The sequence below is a fragment of the Pituophis catenifer genome, unplaced genomic scaffold (genome assembly GCF_029215685.1).
Source record: "Pituophis catenifer annectens isolate HBS135680 unplaced genomic scaffold, rPitCat1.0.hap2 SCAF_4, whole genome shotgun sequence".
In the NCBI taxonomy this organism is placed as follows: Eukaryota; Metazoa; Chordata; class Lepidosauria; order Squamata; family Colubridae; genus Pituophis; species Pituophis catenifer.
In genome coordinates this window covers 1881717-1900437 of record NW_027256884.1, presented here as the reverse complement: position 1 = coordinate 1900437, position 18721 = coordinate 1881717, and the positions used below count along the sequence as shown (strand labels likewise).

The window sequence follows — 18721 nt, the reverse complement described above, 5'->3', positions numbered from 1 at the left end:
AGTAAAGTGGAAATCGTAAACATCTTTGTATGGCTGAATTCTGGGCCCTTCCTTGAACACTCCACATTCTGCATAAAAGAAATTAATTCTCACTTGAAGTATTTAAGCCTATTTTATCCTTTGATATTTTCCAGTTGTGCCCTATAGATACAATATAGAGAATGCAACGTTTATTCGGACTTGTTAGCTGTGAAAATAACGAAGAAGTCAGCAATATGCATATATATATATTTGAAGCAATATATATATATATTGCTTCAAACTCTGGATTGCAGTTGAGGTTTGTTTCCATTTCTCTTCAAAAAGCATCCTGAATATTAAATTACAAGCAAAAAATTCACAATAAAAAAAAAATCAAAGTACAGCACTAACTCCCAAAAATTCAACCATGCGCTGAGCTATGTCCCACTCACTTTAGACTTATTTGTGGCAGTCTTTTTTCAAGGGCAAAACTCTTCACATTCACAATATTCTGAAGATCCCTGTCCAAATATTTAGAAGGACCAGAGTTCATTTTTATTTTCTTATCCTGCATTCTCTCATTTCAAACAGTTGTTGCATGTATTGCAACTTTAAAACCAGAGCATAAGGAGGGGCAGGGAACATTGCCTGATCAACACACTCTAATCTCAGCAGATAAACACTTTAACTGAGTGTTTTTGTTCCCTGGTGAACATTTTCCATCACAGGAATGAGAATAAAGCAACAACAAATGATAAAACCCAAACCACTTGCAGAATGTGCCCATTATTTTCAAGCTAAGGCACAGAAAAGCAGTTTCTGAAGCCTTTCTCTTGTATATGTTTTCCTTTTAGTAAGTAAATAAGTACTTTTAATAAGCAAAGCTTGATGCTGATAAAGATTTTTAGTATCATGTGAAACTGCTGGTATTTTGGAAGTCGGTAATTCTGAAAGCAGGGCAAAGATGTTATGTCGAGGGCGACACCCTTCAAATATAGACAGAGCTTCCATTGTGGCTGCTGCTCGGACTTTTGAGCAGACCTTATGGCCATCCCTGACATAAAAGGTAAATAAAACAGTATTAATACGATTTTTATTCACACTTACAGTAAGTAAAAAATGAATCCCTGAAGAACAATATTGCAAGATCGTAACGTCACAAGGCCTAACGTGAGTTTTAGTTGTTCATCAAGAGTTAATTTAAACGTAGGGAAATCGTTTGGATGCGACGGACAGTCTGAGGAGTTTCAGCGAGCATCCGAAGATGGATGGGTAACGGTTACCCACGCATAAGTTAAAAAAAAAAAGAAAGAAAAGAGATTAGTTGCCTTCAGAAGTGATCTCTGTAGATTCCCAAATATCGTCATCCACAGCAGGAAACGCAGAGATTTCCTCGCTTCGAAATACTTCGTTCGGTTGTGTTTTCTTCGGGTCCAAATCGAGAGGGTGGATTAATTGGCAAGGTTCGACTGCTGCCAAATTCCGTGCGTGCTCAGGAGTTGGCTCGCGGTCCGACAGAGCGTCTGAATGACTTCCTAAGCGCAATCCGAGGGCGTCGTTCTGCAGGATGTAGCGGATACACTGCAAGATCACATTCCTTTCGTGCCGTATGTCTTTTGCTAGAAGCTGCGGGGAAGGAAGAAAAAGTAGACGGTATATATTAGTCCCCAAGAAGCTCTATTAAAACAATGGTGGAGAAACATCTGTAGAGATTCTCCATCATTCAGGTCTTGGTTCTCCCAAAGGTGCTTTTTCAGGAGGCATTTGGACTTTCTTGGTTTTTCTTTGCCTCCTGAAAACAGCACCTTTGGGACAACCATGCCCTGAATGACGGAGAATCTCTACAGACTTCGAGCTATACAATTTGGGATGAAGACTCTTGGAATGGCGTGGGAGTAGGAATGGATTTGCAGAGGAAAATATTGCAGACTACAGGAATCATTTGCACCACTCAGGTGACCCTGAGGACACAGGTAAACCTCCAAGTGGCCTCAACGACCCTCTATAAGGATGCAAGTGACCAGCTGTCTGCAAGGAGTATAAATCCTTCCCTTCCCCACCATCCAGTCAGAGCTGAAGAAGCTTCTTGGATGAGAAGCGAAACATCTTCAAAGAAAAACCAGAAAGTTTAGTTGCCTCCTGAAAAAAGCACCTTAGGGACAGTGGTGCAAAATACAGGTATTCCTCGACTTTTGACCACAAGTGAGCCCAAATTTTCTATCGATAAATGAAAAAGTTGAGTTTTGCCCCATTTTACAACCGTTCTTGCCACAGCGGTTAAGTGAATCACTGCAGTTCAGTTAGTAACATGTTTTTAAGTGAACCTGGCTTCTCCGTTGACTTTGCTTGTCAAAAGGTCGCAATAGGGGACCACGTGACCCCAGGACATTACAACTGTCATAAGTACATGCCAGTTGCCAAGAGTCTGAATTTTGATCACGTGATCGTGAAGCTTCTACAAAGGTCGTAAGTGTGAAAAACGGTCAGAGGTCACTTTTTTTAGTGCCGTTGTAACTTGGAACGGTTGTTAAGTCGAGGACTACCTGTAATCGTATGACATTACTATCCCATAGTTTTTCAATTACTCGTAACATCCTGTACAGATCTTTTTTTCTTGCGATATTGACGATGCCGGAGAGATTTTTTTTTTTTTTTGCCATGAATTTTAACAGCTGCTTTTCTTTGCCATTTATTGTTCCTGCTATGCATGTGATAAACCTGAGTCGAGGCCATCGGTTCGAAAAGCCCACGGTTTGTAAATCGAGGCACAGCCCGGAGCCTTGGTGGCGCAGCAGACTAAAGCGCTGTTAAGTAGCACCAGCTGCCTGCAATTACTGCGAGTTCGAATCTCACCAGGCTGAAGGTTGACTCAGCCTTCCATCCTTCCGAGGTAGGTAAAATGAGGACCCGGATTGTGGGGGCAATAAGCTGACTTTGTATAAAAAAGAACAACGCTTTGGGGGGGGGGGGCGAAAGCCCTACTAAGCAGGTATATACAAAAGTATGAAGGCTATTGCTGAACGCATTGTAAGCCGCCCTGAGTCTCCAGAGAAAGGACGGCATCTAAATCGAACCAATAAATAAATAAATAAACCTTCTGAGGGTTTTCTGAACAGGCAGGGTTGGAAGGAAGCTGCTCACCTGCCTTCCAGCCATAAAAAGGTACAGAACGTCAACAAGAGATTTCGAGTTTATCAGGTTTCCAACAAAGTAGATTTTTGAACTCTACAGCTAAACTCGCATATCGTGCTCAAAAGCAGTTCGCTAAATAAACACAACGTGCTCAGCCCAAACCAAACAGTCTGCCTGGATATACTGGATAAAACCCAACCTGGTTTTGCAATATATATTTTGAGGAAAGAATTTGGGGGGAAAAGACTGCTTAAATCAACATTTCCATAAAAGAGACCTTTTTATACGTCCCGTTTTACTTCTGATATATTGGAATAATGCTAAAGTCTCTGATTTTCAGGAGGTCTCGTCTAAGTCCCGATTCAATCTGATCAATCAATCAGAATAGAGATGGAAGGGACCTTGGAGGTCTTCTAGTCCAGCTCCTTGCTTGAGCAGGAAACCCTATACCAGTGATGGCTAACCTTTTTGCCGTCGTGTGCCAAAAGCAGGGGTAATGGGGGGGATTGCGCGTGCGCGCGCCCACACCCATAATTCAATGTGCCCCATCCCCCCATGCATGCATGCATGACCCCCCCCTCTCTCCCCCTGCTTTTAGCATGTGATGGCACAGTGGGCCAGTAGGCCCATTTGTTTGCCCTCCCCAGGCTCCAGAGCCTTTCTAGGAACCTGGGGACAGTGAAAACAGCCTTCCCCACTCCCCCGGAGGCCCGGAAACAGCCCGTTTCCCGACTTCAGGTAGGCCCGGAAGGCCTGAAAATCAGTTGGCCAGCGCGCACATGCGTGCTGGACTGAGGTAGGGCAATGCTCGTGTGCCCACAGATATGGCTTCATGTGCCACCTGTGGCACCCATGCCATAGGTTTGCCATCACGGCCCTATACCATTTCAGATAAGTGACTATCTAGACTCTTCGTATAAACCTTCAGTGATGGAGTGCCCATGATTTCTGATGGCCAGCTGTTCCACTGGTTGATTGTCCTCACTGTTAGGAAGTTTCTCTTTAATTCCAGGTTGCTTCAGTCCTTGATGCGTTTCCATCCATTGCTTCTTTTTCCTGCCCTCTGGTGCTTTGGAGAATAGCTTGACTCCCTCTTCTTTGGGGCAGCCCCTCAAATACTGGAATATTGCTCTTACGTCCCCCCTGGTCCTCCTTTCCTCTAGACTAGCCAAACCCAAATCCTGCAACAGTTCTTCATGTGTTTTAGTCTCCAGGCCTTTAATCATTTTACTTAATCTTCTTTGCATATTTTCCAAGGTCTCAACATCTTTTTGTAATGTGGTGAGCAAAACTGGATGCACTAATTTTTTTAGAAAGTTACTAAGAGTGATTGCTGTTGCAGCAAGATGAGCAGCAAATGTTTTTAATAATCAATAAATAATATTTCTGCCAACCTCTGGGCTAGCTGGATTCTTTAAAGTGCCTTGAAATGGTTTAAATCAGTGTTTCTCTTCTCTTCTCTTCTCTTCCTCTTCCTCTTCCTCTTCCTCTTCCCTTCTTCCTCTTCCTATTCTACCATCGTGTGAAAAATGGTCACGGTTTTTCAGTGCCGTTGTAACTTCCAACGGTCACTAAACGAACTGTTGTAAGTGCAGGACCACCTGGGAAAAAAATACAAAAAGTAACAGGCCTCTTACCATTTCTAGCAAAGTTGGATGGTGGGTTCGCAGTGCCGGGAGCGTTTTCTTCTGCCTTTTCTGATTCCTCGTGTTCCTTGAATGTGATTTTGATCTCCCTAATGTGGCCCCGTTATGTGGGTTAGAGAGAGTTTCTCGGCGAGCCTCGTGCTCACGGCTTTGAGAGTTATTTGAAGACCCAGGGATCTTTCTGAGAATGGCGTCATCATTTTCAGTTACCGTCTTTGCCCTGGGAGCGGTGGACTCTAAAAGAAAAGATTGAGCAATGAATTAATATGCAAGGGCTCAAAATAACAAACAGCTGTGAAAAGTTACAAATTTATGAGCATTATAGAGCAGGTTTCATTTGCATCGAATGGATCAAGTTACTGCTGTTACAGTTTACACAGGCTATCACAAAATTAAAGCTCAACTTAATTCGTATTTCTTAGAAAGAACAAGAATCAAGGCTATCCATGCACCCTATTTTATCAACTTTTATATTTAACAATTGTTCCGTTATAGGTTTAAAATTAAACAGCTTGAAGACTGAATATCATACAAACCTATTGGTTATGTAGAATTATTTTATGCTCAGATAACTTTTGATACAGTACAGATTCATCAACTGATGATAGCACAAAACCCAAGTTCCTTCCATCTGGTGTTTTTTTTTTTTAAATCACCGCATGGATGGTAGGAGTTGATGTGCTCCATAAATTAGTCTTAATCTTCACTATTCACTTTGGGCACAGTAAATTCTCCAAGTCTGTCATGCATGCCTTCATGTATGAAAAAATATTTTGGCCTGAATATGTCACTTTCATAGATCAGTCATTATAGTGGTGCATAACCTACTTCGTGGGTCCATAATGAAACATTAAGGTGAACAGTCCTCCCAATTTTTTTTTTCAGGGGAACTAAAGTACCCTAGTTTTTATAGTTTAGATATTTTGTAATTTAGACGTTTCTTTTAGAAACTGTTTCTTTTAGAAACTGTGACTGCATAAGGTGGACATTTGTTACTTGCATATAAAAAGGAGAAACAATGTTAATATGAACAATCCCTCCTTATTCCTGCAGATAAAATTAACTATTTGCTAATGACAGAAAGGAACATTTGTAGCTCAAGGTTGAACTGTGGGGTCAATCTTGGTGGTTTTCTTGCACTGATGATGTTACTTAGCTGGGTAGTAAAACGTCTACAAGAAAACCACCCAGCTCAGAAAGCACTGAGGAGCTCGCAAAAAAAGAACATTGGGAAAATCTTAGGGTAAAACTACACACTTCAAAATGGGTGCAACATTCCAGCCAACAAATAAGGTAAGGTAAAATAGGAGTGGAGGAAAGCATCCCTGGAAACCAGCTAATTAAGCTGCAATCCAGCTAAAAATAAACCTAGGAGGAGCGAAGGAGATATTTTTGAAGAACACTTACTGAGTTTGAAATGTTCTTAAGAGAGGAATAAAATACTTTATGTTGATTATTAGACGTGAGTTAAAAGAAACATTGACTTGATCTGGGTCTTTGAAGTAAGGAGAATATATGAAATACTGATCGTTAAAATGATAAATGAATATTATAAAGAGCTGTTTAGATTTGAGGTTTAAGATTTAGGGTGATTACATAATAACGTATTAAATGTTAGAATAAGATGTTAGATTGAATGATAAAAATTGGGTTTAGATTTGTTCTTTTTTTTCCTTTAAGATGTTAACTGATGAAATTTAATAAAATAAATAAAATTTATTTTTAATAAAATTAATTATTTTAATTTATTAATAAAATTAATAAAATTTTAATAAATAAAATTTCAAAAAAAAATGGGTGCAACATTATTTTAGAAAACTCTGGTGAGGGAGGGAAGGAGGGAGGCAGGCATGAAGGAAGGAAGGGGAAAAGGGAGGGAGAGAAAGAAGGTAGGAGGAAGCAAAGGAAGGAAGGAAGGAAGGAAAGCAAGCAATAACAATAGCACACAGACTTATATACTGCTTCACATTGCTTTTACAGCCCTCTCTAAGCGGTTTACAGAGTCAGCGTCTTGCCCCCAACAATACTGGGGACATTTTCCACGTCTTTTTTTATTTCACCTGCTTCCGTAAACACCCAAGATGGATGGAAGGCAGCTCAGTGGGCTTACCTTCCTGTTCACTCTCACTTTCGGACAAGCTGCCATAGTTCACCACCAGCGAGCTCAGGGCTGAGGTCAGCTGTTTCGGAACGATACTAGTTTCCGAAGCTTGATCTTTGGGAGTTCCCGCCTCTTTGTCGGATTCTGGGAAGAGACAGACATTATTTATTGACGGCTTTATTCGACAGGCGGATGGTAAGCGAGCGAAGGCAACACTTTGGCAAAAGCTGGCCACAAAAATAAAGAACGGGAAGATACAAGGGAGTGGCAGGAGAGTAGATACTTTGGGATTTGTTGTGGTCTGCCCGCAGCCTGTGGAGCTGGCAGCAGAGTAGGACAGCGATGAGGCTGAGGGCCAGTCCTGGAGGCTGGGGAAGGCCAGGATGAGGGCTCTGTGTCGGAGGCAGAGATGGGGCCAGGGCCATCGGGGAATGATGCACAGGCTCTGGAGCCTCCAGAGGCTGACAGCAGAGAGGCAGAGGAACAGGAGGAGCCTGTTCCTAGTGCACATATGAGAAGAGCTGCCAGAAGGCAGGAGCAGCTAAAGCAAAGAGGACAACTCAGGAGTAAGGCCAAGAGATGATTAGCTCCTCCCATAAGGCCTAAAAGACCAGCAATGGCTCTTGGGCTCTTTGTCGGAAAACAACATTGATAAACTTGGTTCTTATCTTGCTTGGCATCTTCTGCTCCTGAACTTCTGCCAAGAGAAGCCTTTGGCAGTTTGCCTAATTATACCAAGGTTGGTGATAAGACTTTATGAAGACTTTGTTTGATTTTGTTTGGACTGCGCTAAGAATGAGTTAATTCTCAGCTGTTCTAATAAAGTCTGTTTGTTTTCGAACTGTTTGTGTTTAATACTACCTACTTGGGCCTGGGTCACAACAGGATTTCTCTGGAAAGGTTCATGGGCTGGATGTGTTGGGGGGGGAAATGCCCGCTGAAATCAGGAATGAAGTTTCGAGATGGACAAGGCAAAAAGAAACTTTTATGGGCCAACATAGCCAGAGTGAAGGAATGCAGCAAAACCACAAGATACACTGAGTTTCACACCCTTTGGAAATCATACACAGACTTATAAAAATGGTGTGATGACACAACCTTTCCCTCAGGAATGTAGGATGTGATAACAACGTTTGATAACGGATGACCTTACTATGGGTTAAAACATTTTTAAAAAACGAATAAAAACAAGATTTTGGAATAACTTCTCTCTAAATACAATGCAACCATCCCACAGCCCCAACTGGGATTGCTTATAAATATTGTTAAGTAATTCGTTATTTAAAAAGTAAAAGCCTTGTTTCTATTAGCTTATTTAATGTGTTTCCTTTAGATTTCCTTAACTGTAGCTGTGAAATTCTCTCTTCTGCAGGACAATCACGGATATTCATCTGGCTTTTGAAGCTTCTCCTGGTTTATTAAACCAATTATTCTTCTCTTAACCCAAACAAGCTTTCTTACAGTGATGGGTTAGTTTATTCACATGGTCTCCCTCTAAACCAGAGTCCCAACACCTTGAGCTATTTCGATCTCTCCTAGACGCTGAAGAATTCATTCGGACGGACTACTTCTTTTCCTCATGCGATTACAAATGCTATCAATCTCACAGCTACCTCAATCCCCAATTCTCTACTGCTACCCTTCCTTCAACCGAATTTCTCTTAAATTCGGAGCTTCTAAAAGGAGCTTCTCTCCAGCTGATTGCGCAAAGCAACAACGTGCATCATTTAAAAAAATAATAATTAAAATATGCAAAAATAATGGCACCGGGTTTATTTTGTTTATTAGTGAAAGAAAACATGATTTCTTCTGTCGTTGCTTCACTAACTGTAAACAAAAACCAAAAGAAGTTATCTTACCAGGATCGCTGCTGGCCAGAATGCTCAAAGGGTCTTTATCAGTCATGGAGCCTTCTGCATCTCCGCAAGGTCCTCTTCTAACCTTCTCCTCAGCTTCATGGTTGTCGGAACTGGTCCCAGTCGAAGAGTTCAGTTTGTTACTAGCAACATTCCTAGATTTATTCCAGCGCTGATTTGTTCTCCGCTGTGCGTTTCCTTGCTGCCTAGAACCTTCATTTGGAGGTTTCCACATTCCCTTCATTTTGCTGAAAGAGAGAACGTTGGTTCCAGGCCACATCTTGGATTAATTGTGAGATGCACAAATGCCATCCTTCACAAACACCCAGATCCCTGATTTTTTTTTTTTTTTTTACAAAACCTTTTGAAACGTTTACATTTTTAGCCAAGAATCAAAGAATTTGAGAAACGCTCAATCCGGAAGAACGATGACATGAATGAAGAGTGAGGCTCCACACTCCTTTAGCCAGTTTCTGGCAGGAGAGCAGCGTCCGTCCACAAATCTTTAAAAGTGGAAGATGTGGGTTCTTTACCTGTACCCATCCAGAGAAGAATGGAATGGAATGGAAGGAATAGCGTAGGAGTAGAGTAGAGTAGAGTAGAGTAGAGTAGAGTAGAGTAGAGTAGAGTAGAGTAGAGTAGAGTAGAGTAGAGTAGAATAGGAGGAGGAGGAGGAGGAGGAGGAGGAGGAGGAGGAGGAGGAGGAGGAGGAGGAGGAGGAGAGAAAGAAAGGAGAAGAATGGAATGGAACGGAAAGGAACAGGAACAGGAACAGGAACAGGAACAGGAACAGGAACAGGAACAGAACAGAATAACAGAGTTGGAAGGGAACTTGGAGGTCTTCTAGTCCAACCCTCTGCTTAGGCAGGAAACCCTACACCACTTCAGTCAAATGGTTATCCAAATGGTTATCTTCTTAAAAACTTTGTCTTGGAGCATTCACAACCTCTGGAGGCAAGTTGTTCCACTGATTAATTGTTCTAACTGTCAGGAAATTTCTCCTTAGTTCTAAGTTGTTTCTCTCCTTGACTGAGTTTCCACCCATTGCTTCTTGTCCTGCCCTCAGGTGCTTCCTTATGTTTTATCCTTGAGTCCCCTAATCATCTTTGTTGAGAACAGCTATATCCCCCAAACAGCAACCATTTTAAAATGCTTCTTATGTTACCCAAGTGTTTTTTTCATCTTTTCAAAAAGATGAAAAGCTGGTTTACTAAGAAGAGCCAAGAGGTTACAAGAAGTCTTACCCAAATTGTAAAGTTGTCAGCACTTCTCCCCGACATTCTTTTTCCACCTTTAATGCTTTCTTCTTTTCAATATTTGCCAAAGTCGGGAAATTTCTACAGCAAGACACAGAGGAGGCTGAATTAGCAACCCATTTTAGGACAATAAAGTGCTTAGTAAGTTTGACTATCAGCCTCACCATCAATCAAATGGCTACATCCATTGTCATTTTGGGGGCTCATCATAACCCTAATTGAGACAGCTTTCCTCTATTACAGAGAGTCCTCTACTTACAACCGTTCGTTTAGTGACCATTTGAAGTTACAACAGCATCCCCATGGTCACGAGATCAAAATTCGGGCGCTTGGCAACCGACATTTATTTATTTATTTATTTTTCACAAGTTTTTATTGGCAATTTGGTACAATTTGAAGGAAAATGTTGGTTTACCAAACATCTGTTAAAAACAGTTGCTTTCTCCCATTCAGAAGGCAGCATGCCCATTTTTCCTAACACAGCTAAAAGCTAAAAGATTGAGTCATACAACCAAGTTTGACAAACTGACTCATATTTACGACAGTGTCAGTGTCCCGGGGTCACATGATCCCCTTTTGTGACCTGACAAGCCAAGTGAACAGGAAAGCCAGATTCACTTAACAACCGTGCCGCTAATTGAACAACTGCAGTGATTCGCTTAACAACGGTGGCAAGGAAGGTCGTAAAACAGGGCAGAACTCACTTAACAACTGTCTCGCTTAGCCACGGGAATTTTGAAATCAGTTCTGGTTGTTAGTTGAGGTCTACCTGCGATTGCTTGGGGAAAAAAATCAATCAATCCTGCAAATTGAAATTTACCTCCTGCAAATTTGCAGGCAGAGAGATGGAAGCAAGAGAAATTTAGGAGGGAAAAAAACCCACCTACCCTCCTTTTCTGCTATTAATAATCCAGCATTTGTATCGTTACCGACTAAGACCTACTCACTTTTTCCTCTCTTCTCTCCATCTTGCAATTTCATCTGGGGTATCTAATTTGATCCGCTTGGCACCAGAAGAATGCATCTGAGGAGGAAGACACAAACAAAGACACCTCAAAGCATTCGGAAACGTGCACCTCTTTTAAAAATATTTGTAAAAAAAGTACTGTGTAAAATAAGAAAATAACGCCAATAGCTCCCGTTTCTACAGTAGTGGCCAAAATTGTGGAAACCTTTTGGGAAAAGTGTATTTTTTGAGGTTTGATGGCTAATAACACCACTTTTTTTTTGGAGTTTCAAGACAATCCTATTCCACTGCTGGAATGGCCTGGGAATAGCCCAGACCTTCACCCAATTGAAAATCTATGGAACTGACTAAAGAAACTTGCTAGTCAGAAGCGACCCAGCAATAAAACCCAGTTAATAGAAGCCATCCTTCAATCTTGGTTTCACATGATAACAGCTGCAGAACTCAAAGACTTGGTTCCCTCCATGGGAAGACGTTGTAAGGCCGTCATTCATGCTAAAGATTACCCAGCTAAGGATTAACTGACATGGTGGTAATTTTTGTATATCTCATTTTTTCTATGGCGATAATTTTTGTAGATCTCATTTTTTCTATGGCGATAATTTTTGTAGATCTCATTTTTTCTATGCGTTTCACTTTTCTTCTTTATACTGTAACTGCTATTCTAATAGCAAATCCTTCATAAAAGCTATTGCATTATATTCTTGATTAATTTATCTTTCCATTAATATATAATTTTATGGTACTACTCCAAAAAAAAAGGGATGTTATTAGCTAGTTTTAGAAAATACACTTTTCCCAAAAGGTTTCCACAATTTTGGCCACTACTGTACTGCGTTTGTCTTGTCCACAGTGACGGAAGGCAGTTCAATCCCTTATGAAGCCTTGCTGAATAAATAAAAAAAAATGTTGGAGAGAAGACTGATGTATTTAAAACTCAAAAAAAAAAAAAAAATGGAGCTTGTCAACTATTTATGACAGTTGCAGTGTGATTTCCCTTTTGTGACCTTCCGACAAGCAAAATCAATGGGGAAGCCAGATTCACTTAACAACCATGTTACTGATTTAATGACTGCAGTCATTCACTTAACAACCGTGGCAAGAACGGTCGATAAAATGGGGCAAAACTCACTTCACAAATTTCTCCCTTAACAACATAAATTTTGGGCTCAATTGTGGTCTTAAGTTGAGGACTTCCTGTATGCAATCAGTCTCAAGGCTTGAGCATACATTTCTTAATACCTAGAGCTTATTCCACAGCCTTCAAAACAGCTCCATAAAAGTGTTCTGCTATTTATTTGCTGTAACTGTTTAACATTTGCAGCTATGTCGGTCAAATTCCAAAAAAAACAAGATGTGTAAAGTAGAAACACTCAGAAGAAAATTCTTAGAAAAGAGTTATCAACCTGAACCAGGCAAAAATACGTACATTTCTCCAGTGGATCTGAACCAGTTTCTCATGTGCTCTAAAGTTACAGCCATCTTCAGTGCACTGAAAGAAGAGAAATATTCCAAATCAGTTTAGCAAGCTAAAAAGGTGGCAGCACCACATGTTGAAATTACAATTTGATTCCTTTTTTTCTCCCTTTTAATTCTTCTGCATCCTCACCGATACTGGTTTTCCTCTTTTTTTCAAAATGGATTAATTCTCTAATTATAGGGAAGTTTGCTGCTTAGTCCCAGTTTAACTGAGCAATCTGTAACAATCCTTATTCCAAAATCTTGACATCGAAGACCGCAATCAATTTTAATTTTAAAACTATATAAGTGCGGGTCACTTCAGGAATCTCTCTCATCATATGTAGCTGCAATTCTACAGAAACCAGAAGTAACTGACTGAGGTTAGCTGGGACACCAAATGTCATTTCTGGAAAGGGGGCTTCTCTTCCAGCTGAATGGAAAATTATCACCCAAGGTGGGGCAAACCACAGTTAAAATCACTGGCTTGCAGTGCTTATGTGTGAAACAGGCTTGTGTTTCAAGCTTCCGTGCCAGCTTTGAAAGACTCCATGATTATTCAATAATTTATGCAACTAATGCTGCCTGCAGCTATTATCACACACACCTGCTTGTGCTGAGTGATATGTTCCTCATATTTCTCCTTGTTTTTAAAGCCACGATCACACGTATCACAGTAATGGGTAAAAACAGGTTCCTTTCTCTTTTTGTTCTATAAAAAGAAGAAAAGAGGCGTTAGTGATGCATTGTTGGACTGCACTACTTCAAGGGCCTTACAATGAATTAAAAACAACAACATGCCATCTCAGGCACCACAGACTGCCCCAAAGGATGGCTTGTACTGAAGTTAAACAAATGGCACCAACTATTAAATGTAATCTTACGAAAGTGCCATTCAGGCAACATGACAAACCATGGTTTATTCCAAGAATGAGCCCTATGAAAGTAACCAGAGCAAACCTTTGAAAGAATGGTTGGACAAAATGAGCACAGGACCCCTTTGCCAACATGTCTCCAGCAAAAAGAAAGTCCCTACAGAGAGTAGTGAGGACGGCCGAGAAGATTATAGGAAGCTCACTTCCCTTTATTCAGGATACAGCTTATAAGTGCTACTTGCTTAGAGCTCAAAGCAACGTTAGAGACCCCACATACCCACTTTATGGTCTGTTTCTGTTGCTCCCCTTTGGGAGGAGGTTTCGAAGTAGTTCTAGCAGGCCTACCAGATCCTGTAACAGCTTTGGTAAACTCACAAGATTCTTTTTTCTCGCCATGTGCATCTATACACCCGAACTAGACTGTGTTGTTTCTCTGTGTCATATAATATATGTGGGTATATGCATAATTTTGTATTTATTTATTTATCTTGTCATTTTTATGTAGGGTAAAATTGGAGGCGGTGACCCTTTAAGAGCTCTATGCAACGAAATTACATTTTTAACGTATGCCAATTAGTGTACGTTCAAAGTGACAATAAAGTTATTCTGCTCTATTCCATTCCATTCTATAGTGATAGTCTAGAATCTTTTATTTTTTATTTACTCATTCGTATCCTGCTTTTATTATTTTTATAAATAACTCAAGACAGCGAACATGTCCAACACACATTTTGCTCTTTCCTGTTTTCCCCACAACTGCTACCCTGTGGACTGGGCTGAGGGAGAGGAACTGGCCCAGAGTCACCCAGTTGGCTTTTGGGACTAGAATTCTCAGTCTCCCATTTTTCTAGTCTGGCACTCATCTTTGCTTCCCTTTTTGCTTTGCTCGCTGCTGTAATAAAAGTGCCCCCGATCTGAACTGTTTTAGTGAAACAAAACAACTTCCAATGATGACCTGTGAAACTAGTTTGTTTTCAAAGATCCATTGTTTAAAATTAAGTATGATTTAGCATTTGGACAAAGTGCAAATCCGCAGTTAATCAAAGCATAAAGAAAAAGCTTCAATCTTATGGCAGCCATCCTTGAAGGAAAGGGTGTGTGCCGAGTGCAATTTGTTCCTTTTGTGATGAATAGGCGACTTTATCAAAACAACCAAACACAAGCACAAATAGTTTAGTCCCAGATGTACAAACAGAATGACGTTCATTTATACTTCTAGGATTATTCACGTCCATCTCGGTAGCCAGGAGGAGAAATAAAGCAGGGCCTGGTTTCACTTTAACAAACTCTTGGGTGTTACATGTGAACCAAAAATTGTATAACTGGAAAAGGAATTTGCCACTGGGTTGTTCACAGGAGTCAAGATGTCTTCCTCTGTGAGATTAGAATAGAATAGTTTATTGGCCAAGTGTGATTGGACACACAAAGAATTTGTCTTGGTGCATACGCTCAGTGTACATAAAAGAAAAGATACGTTCGTCAAGAATCATAAGGGACAACGCTTAATGATAGTCATAGGGAACAAATAAGCAATCAAATCATATTAGGAAACAGTCAATATAAATCTTAAGGATACCAGCAACATACAGTCATAAGTGTATGTATAAATACATAAATAAACACGAACTTCCGTGAAACTCTACATTCTGGTTGATTTCCTCTTGGCAGAGAAATCTATTGGAATTAAACGATACTGTAGCTTAGCATGACGACATCATGAAAGGCTAGTGAGGGACCATTGCAATTGCTTTATTTTCATTCTTCCTCAGTAGCAGGAAAAGGAACCCAACAGTTACAAAGGTTCATCCTAGATGAACCTGCAAAGTCAACTTTTCTTTTTCATAACAAGAGAGCATTTACCATACACTATTGTTCCTAGGTCCACAATGCTAAGAATTACAAAACTGGGATAAATACATAAGGATAGTAAAAATACCAAAATGTCAGGGTTCCAAGTAACACCCCCAACAAGAGAAGACTCTGAGGCTAGAAGTTCCTCAAAGTTCCATTTTATTAGAGATGTCATTTTGGCACATCTGGGAAAACCCGAATCTGAAAGCTTTCAGGTTTTTCCCACCCAACAGAAAGTTCCAAGTCCCTTCCCCTGCACCCACATGTCCATCACATGGTCCTATCTATCTATCTATCTATCTATCTATCTATCTATCTATCTATCTACCTACCTACCTATCTATCTATCCATCTATCTATCTATCTATCTATCTATCATCTATCTATCTATCTATCTATCTATCTATCTATCTATCTATCTATTTTTCACATTTATATACCGCCCTTCTCCCGAAAGACTCAGGGCGGTGTACAGCCAAAGTAAAAACATAAATACAAACATTAAAACCAATTTAAAAAGATATATATATATGTTTGGCCCCAAAATGAAAAGAACAATAACAAAGCTATTAAAAACATTAAAAAAAAAAAGTGTTAAGCCGTCCCAAGTGGAGAGGACTCCCAGTCACGCCACTCCAGGTGCAGGCAGAATGTCCTTGACTCCCAGAGTCAAGTTATTGTGGCTAGATATCTCTACAACTCGATACAATCCCCCCTCCCAGTTTCCCACAGCACTAAGTGTAGCAGCCCTGAGAAAAAGATGGTCTCCAGGGCTGACACAAACAGCTTAATAGCATTAGCACTTAAGACTTATATACCGCTTCATAGTGCTTTACTGCCCTTTCTAAGCGGTTTACAGAGTCAGCCTATTGCCCCCAACAATCTGGGTTCTCATTTTATTGACCTTGGAAGGATGGAAGGCTGAGTCAACCTTGAGCCAGTCAGGATCGAACTTCTAACCACTGCATCCACAGGGTTCTTTCTGTCTACAGCATGCTTATGAAAACGTCTGTGTTCCTTTTGTTGAAATCAGAAATACAAACGAAAGTGGCTCCATACAATTTGCTCTCAACTTGCAATGAAATACCTTCTGTCTGTGCTTCCTGCCTTGACAGGCTCCAGCTTGTGGCAGTCCAGTTTGTTTCACCTGCCAGTCTTCACCAAAATGAGGATGTCTGCCTTCAGTTGGAATTAAGGGTTACAAAATAAATAAAAAGAAATAGAATAGAAAAACAAATGCAATTCTATTCAGGAAAGGAAAGCACCGTAAACCCTGAGCATAAACTCCAACTTTCCCATAAAGGATGCATTAAAATTTGTTTGCTGCTCATCTAGTTGCTAGGCAACTCTGAGGAGTTTGCAACATTGAAAATAATAAAAACTAGATAAGATAGATAATGAATATACAGATACATACACACATATATGAGACAAATAGCAGATTCCCATCTCTCCCTATACATTCTGCTCCCTTTTTGTTATAGCCTGTATTTTTACTGTGATTTTATATGTGTGTGGGGGGGGGGGGGGTGCGAATGCATCCATGTGTGTTAGAGCTTGGAATATGTATGTATGTATAACACACATGGATCCATATGTAGATATTATTAATATTGTAACAATAATTATAATAGTTATAGATGAGCTGATGCCATCTTCCCTCTCTACATTCTGCTCCACCCTTCCCTCCCCACCTTTTACTTAAATCCCATATTTTGTGTGGGATTTTACTGTGATTTGTGTTTATGGGATATGCTATCGGTCATGTGCCTATATGTATGTATGTATATATGTGAGTGTGTATACACACACATATAGTATATATAGATTTATGGGTGTTATATATAATATATAGAGTTTATATACACTGCTCAAAAAAATAAATGGAACACAAGCAGAAGACATCCGAATGAATGAAATAGCCTTATTAAATACTTTGTTCGTTACATACAGTAGTATTGTGTTCCCTTTAGTTGTTTGAGCAGTGTATAAACTACTGTATGTAAAGAACAAAGTATTTAATAAGGCTATTTCATTCATTCAGATCTCGGATGTCTTCTGCTTGTGTTCTCTTTATTTTTTTGAGCAGTATATATATAGTTTATATAGATATGCGCACAGACAAATATAGTTAGTATATATATATATAGATTGTATATAGATATATTCAGTGGTGGGATTCAGCCAGTTCGCACCACTTCGGGAGAACCGAAGTTGTTAACTTTCTGAGCAGTTTGGCAAACTGGTTGTTGGAAGAAATCATTAGGGCAGAGAACCGGTTGTTAAATTACTTGAATCCCATCACTGGATATATTATATATAGATATAGATATCATTCCTCTTTTAACAACCCCATTATCCCTTGCGGGGTGGAGCCTGGGCAACTGAATGGAGCTAGCTAATGGAGAGTGTTTTACTGGCTGGATGCCCTTCCTGTCGCCAATGCGGAGTTTTGTTCAGCAGATATATTCTCAGTGTGCCGAGAGAGAGAGAGAGAGAGAGAAATATCTGCCTCTACCTAGGATCGAACTCACAGCCTCCGGATTGTGAGGCGAGAGCTCCACCTCTAGGCCACCACATCACTGAATATTGTATATGGATATATTGGTGTTTTATACACACACACACACACACACACACACATATATATATATACATACATTTATTTTATTTATTTTTTATTTCAAACATACATGCGTTCTCACAAGGAGGGCCTTCTCCGGGTGCCGTCGGCTCGACAATGTCGGCGGCCAGCCCCCAGGGGTAGAGCTCTCTCTGTGGGCGCGCCCACTCTTTGGAATCAACTCCCCCTGGGGCTTCGGTTGGCTCCTGATCTGCGCACCTTCCACCGCAAATTAAAAACATGGCTGTTCACATCGCCCAGCCTGGACTGAGGGGTTTTTTGATTATTTTAATGGGTTTTAATATATGTTTAAACTATATATTTATACATTCATGTATTTTATGTATGTATACTTATGTATTTTAGGTCTTTTATTGGGTTTGTTTTTATTTGTTGTGAGTCGCCCTGAGTCCTATGGAGATAGGGCGGCATACAAATTATATTAAATTAAAATTAAAATTAAATACATACACACAACCAATAACATATCCCACAGACACACGAACCACATAATATAATAATTATAATATAAACATAACATAATACTTATATTAATAACATAACCACATAAATAATTTAATATAATAAAATCCCCATGAAAACAGGGGATTCAGGTAAAAGAGGAGGGAGGGAAGGAGCAGAATGTAGAGATCCGCCCATGAAGAACTATTGCAACTCTTATTACAGTATTAATTTAATAGAGTCTGACTCTGCCATATGGATTCCGGCTTCCCCTTCATTTCCCTCCGCAGCAGCAGCAGCAACAACAACAACCCTGTGAGGTAGGCCGCTCAAGAGTGTCATGGGACTTTCGGGGCTGAAACCGACCTGGGTGTGGCGGTGGAGGCTGAGGCGAGGCCCAGTGCCAGGGCCCGGGGGGTCCCGGCTGCCAGTGCCCAGCGGCGCCCCAGGCTGGAAACGGAGGAGGCGGCAGCGGCGGAGGATGATGGTACCAAACATCCATCTTTTTCCGCTGGGCCACACGTGCGACTCCG

The 18721-nt window shown here is 40.4% G+C and overlaps 1 protein-coding gene across 1 annotated transcript; it reads right to left on the bottom strand.

Annotated features, from left to right (window-relative positions):
• Nucleotides 1-1037: 1037 nt before the first annotated feature.
• On the bottom strand, nucleotides 1038-18695 carry NUFIP1 (nuclear FMR1 interacting protein 1). The gene is made up of 10 exons (XM_070943159.1): nucleotides 18555-18695; nucleotides 16191-16282; nucleotides 12985-13089; nucleotides 12349-12411; nucleotides 10900-10976; nucleotides 9941-10033; nucleotides 8700-8944; nucleotides 6850-6984; nucleotides 4731-4975; nucleotides 1038-1587 (listed from the first exon to the last, which is right to left on the bottom strand). The coding sequence occupies exons 1-10, from the start codon at nucleotides 18688-18690 to the stop codon at nucleotides 1282-1284; spliced, it is 1497 nt and encodes a 498-aa protein (XP_070799260.1). The 5' UTR covers nucleotides 18691-18695; the 3' UTR covers nucleotides 1038-1281.
• Between the last annotated feature and the right edge of the window lie 26 nt (nucleotides 18696-18721).

Bases quoted from the DNA above. Each gene is read 5' to 3' on its own strand.
- NUFIP1 (XM_070943159.1), bottom strand. From the start codon at position 18,690: ATGGATGTTTGGTACCATCATCCTCCGCCGCTGCCGCCTCCTCCGTTT. The intron at 16,283-18,554 runs GTCGGTTTCAGC...TTCCAACTGAAG, and splicing joins GCCTCCACCGCCACACCCAG to GCAGACATCCTCATTTTGGT. The intron at 10,034-10,899 runs GTGAGTAGGTCT...GTCTTGCTGTAG, and splicing joins TGGAGAGAAGAGAGGAAAAA to AAATTTCCCGACTTTGGCAA.